Source organism: Etheostoma cragini, chromosome 14 (genome assembly GCF_013103735.1).
Source record: "Etheostoma cragini isolate CJK2018 chromosome 14, CSU_Ecrag_1.0, whole genome shotgun sequence".
In the NCBI taxonomy this organism is placed as follows: Eukaryota; Metazoa; Chordata; class Actinopteri; order Perciformes; family Percidae; genus Etheostoma; species Etheostoma cragini.
Window position 1 is genome coordinate 19,749,123 of NC_048420.1, and position 2,790 is coordinate 19,751,912.

At 39.2% G+C, this 2,790-nt stretch overlaps 1 protein-coding gene across 4 annotated transcripts in view; it reads right to left on the bottom strand.

Annotated features, from left to right (window-relative positions):
- scn1bb (sodium channel, voltage-gated, type I, beta b) overlaps nucleotides 1–2,790 on the bottom strand; it is a 13,604-nt gene that overhangs the window by 1,551 nt on the left and 9,263 nt on the right. For 3 of the 4 annotated variants that reach the window (XM_034892846.1, XM_034892845.1, XM_034892847.1), the window contains 3 exons: nucleotides 2,516–2,753; nucleotides 1,234–1,375; nucleotides 143–217 (listed from right to left, as the gene is read on the bottom strand). In XM_034892846.1, coding sequence (XP_034748737.1) covers nucleotides 148–217; nucleotides 1,234–1,375; nucleotides 2,516–2,753 — 450 coding nt within the window. In that variant the 3' untranslated portion in view covers nucleotides 143–147. Of the gene's footprint in view, nucleotides 1–94; nucleotides 218–1,233; nucleotides 1,376–2,515; nucleotides 2,754–2,790 lie in introns of all 4 variants that reach the window. The other variant, XR_004659451.1, reaches the window with a different exon arrangement.

The following is a 2,790-nucleotide window of genomic DNA, read 5'->3' on the forward strand; positions in this document are numbered from 1 at the left end:
CCTTGACCGTTTTCATACCCAGTGATACTACATGGACATAGTTTAGTTGGGACCAAACAAACGTATACCCAGCCCTGGATAGAATTCAGTGTACCTGAGAATGATGCAGACATGCACTTTCACCTCGGGATCCCAAACCTACCTGTGCTATTCTCCGACCTGCACCCCTGCGCAGTTCTCTTTACTTTCTGAGGCTATTGCTAAATATTCAGCATTTCTAGAAGGAAAAGAGAAAAAACAAATGTGAAACCATGTCAAAACGTTTAACTGAAAAATACAAAAACAAAACATCACAGCTATGGATGACAGGTTTTTGACTTACAGGAGGGAGGTTTTGGTTTTTACTAGGGAAGAGGATGACAGGATGGGACGGACAAGACGAAAACATGACAAGTAGACGGAGGGAGCGTGGGACAAAGAGACACAGGTGAAAACATACAAATACAATGGAAATATTGATCTTAAACATAAATAGGTTAGAAGACAAGCTAAGTGGAGCAGAGGTACAAGAACCAAGACAAGATGTAACAAAGTAAAAGTTGAAATTAAAAGACATTGTGACAGCAACAGAGCATGAATACATACATGGCAATATTTTTAGGGAAATACACACATTTCAAAGCATAATTTACATGGCATGCATTCATTATTTTGAGCATATCAGTGAGTTTAGAAGTTAGCTTTTAGAGTGCGGGCCAGTCACACCAGAAAGTGTCAGTGAAATTCAGCTGTGTGAAAAATTTGCTTCTTGAAGCTTGGTCACGTAGCGACTTGCAGCAATTGCCGACCTAACTGCTTACAAGCTAGCCAGCCTGAAGGCATGCTACTGCTAGTAACTCACAATAGCTAAATCAAGCTGCATCAATGTACATTTAATTTGCTTAAGAGGTTTTGAAGAGGTCAAAAAAAGGCCACCAAGCAAACTAACTTGCTAACTGTCACATAAGCTAGCTGTCAAGAGACATATTTGTACCATTGTTTCCTAACTGTCTGCAAACCATTCCTTTTTTGTGGAGACAGAGGAAGGTTAAAGAAAAGTGGCGCTATTATGCTAATTAGCTACAATAGCTTCCTTGAGTTTGTTCTGTTCTATGAAAGAAGGAGAAGAAGAAGCAAGCACTGTAATCCTTTAATAAAACAGAAAACCAAGTCACCAAAACTGGAGGTTTTTACGTGTATGAGCATATGTGCATAGTGGTCATGTACGTACTGTATGTAATAACAAATACTTACGCTGCTTCTCTTAATGCTTCTTCCCCAGCTGCTGATATTTTCCTGTAGCAGTATATCATCTCTATGAGGAGCCAGACCTGAAGGCCAATGATGGACACGTACATCATGACCTCGGACACGATGGAAGCCGTTCCTCTGGTCGCTGCGCACACGTAAGCCAGGAAATCAGACAATAACCAAAGAGGCAACCGGACAATGCAAAAATTATGGAATTCAGGATAAATCCAATTTACAAATGAAAGGATTTCTTTCAGCAAGAGGGAGACTAAAGAGAGTACGCAGCTGCAGCTGACATCTTATAAATGTTAAGAACATTGTCTGGTCAAAAATGTAATCGCCTGCATTGTATTCTTCCTGATTTCTCATTGTTCAGGCGTTCCCTCTAGTATTTTGTACAGGCTACCTGTGTATTTATAGTTATCTGGCACGGTTTGGTTTTAATACTTAATGCATAACATGCATAACGTGCATTTCTATCTCAACCTCTACAGCCACTATTTCAAAATGACTGCTGCTAAGTGAGGCTGTATCCTCACTTTTGTTGTCAGTCAAAGTGGACAATAAAACCCTCTGTCAATTTGTTGTTCTCCAACACTCCTCCCCATAAGTGCAGGAACCTTGATAATGGAGAAACATACATTTAAGTTCTGTCTCGCTACTTCTTAAGCATTATTTTAGTCATGCACATAACCTAAACCTTTGCTTCACGTCCCTTACATTGGCTTTTATGTTAAAATCACATCATGTGCATCAAATTAAAATAAGCCATTAGATTATTGTTTCAACATAAATGTAGATCTTATCTTCTTGCCATATGCATAGTTAAAGAAGAAGGCACCATCTATTTTAGAGCCTATGCTGACGGTTAGTTTTTTTCATAGGTAAACTGTACATAATATAAACAAGCAGGTGAATGAGCAAGGTGTCCATCCCTGTCTCTAGTGAGGGATGATTCCTGCTCAAGGTGCAGATATGGGAGGGACAAACACAGATTACGTATTCCTTTAAACTTTAATGCAAAAGGCCCTTATTTAAATGTGATTAAGACGGACTGAAATTTGATTGATCTTATCACCTCACAAGACAGTTTTCAAACCTTTTAAATGTAATTTTGCTTTGCCACAATGCACTTTTATTTTTCAGTATTTTAATATTCAATTTGGCCATTTGTTAAATGCTTATACCAGATTTGTGTATGTAATGTAACACCTTTAAATTTTACCAAGGCATGTTCTTAAATCCTGCTCCTCGTGATTCAGTCGGTGCAAATGTTTTATCGTACCTTTAGCTACCACAGTAAGTTGGACCACTTTGCTGATAACTCTGCTGTTTTCATAGTTTTCGTAGAAGAGGATTCGGTTGAAAAAGCAGCGGTAGGTGCCCGTGTCATTGAAGGTGACGTTGAGGAGGTATATGGATCCATCCTGGATGTCCTGGCTCCTCTTAGTTCCGTTCCAATCCAAACGGTCCATAAAGTTGTCGTTTTCAATGATGGGGCCTTCCTCGTTGTAGGTGTAGATCTGGTGAACAGACACATCAACGTTAATCAAAATTCAG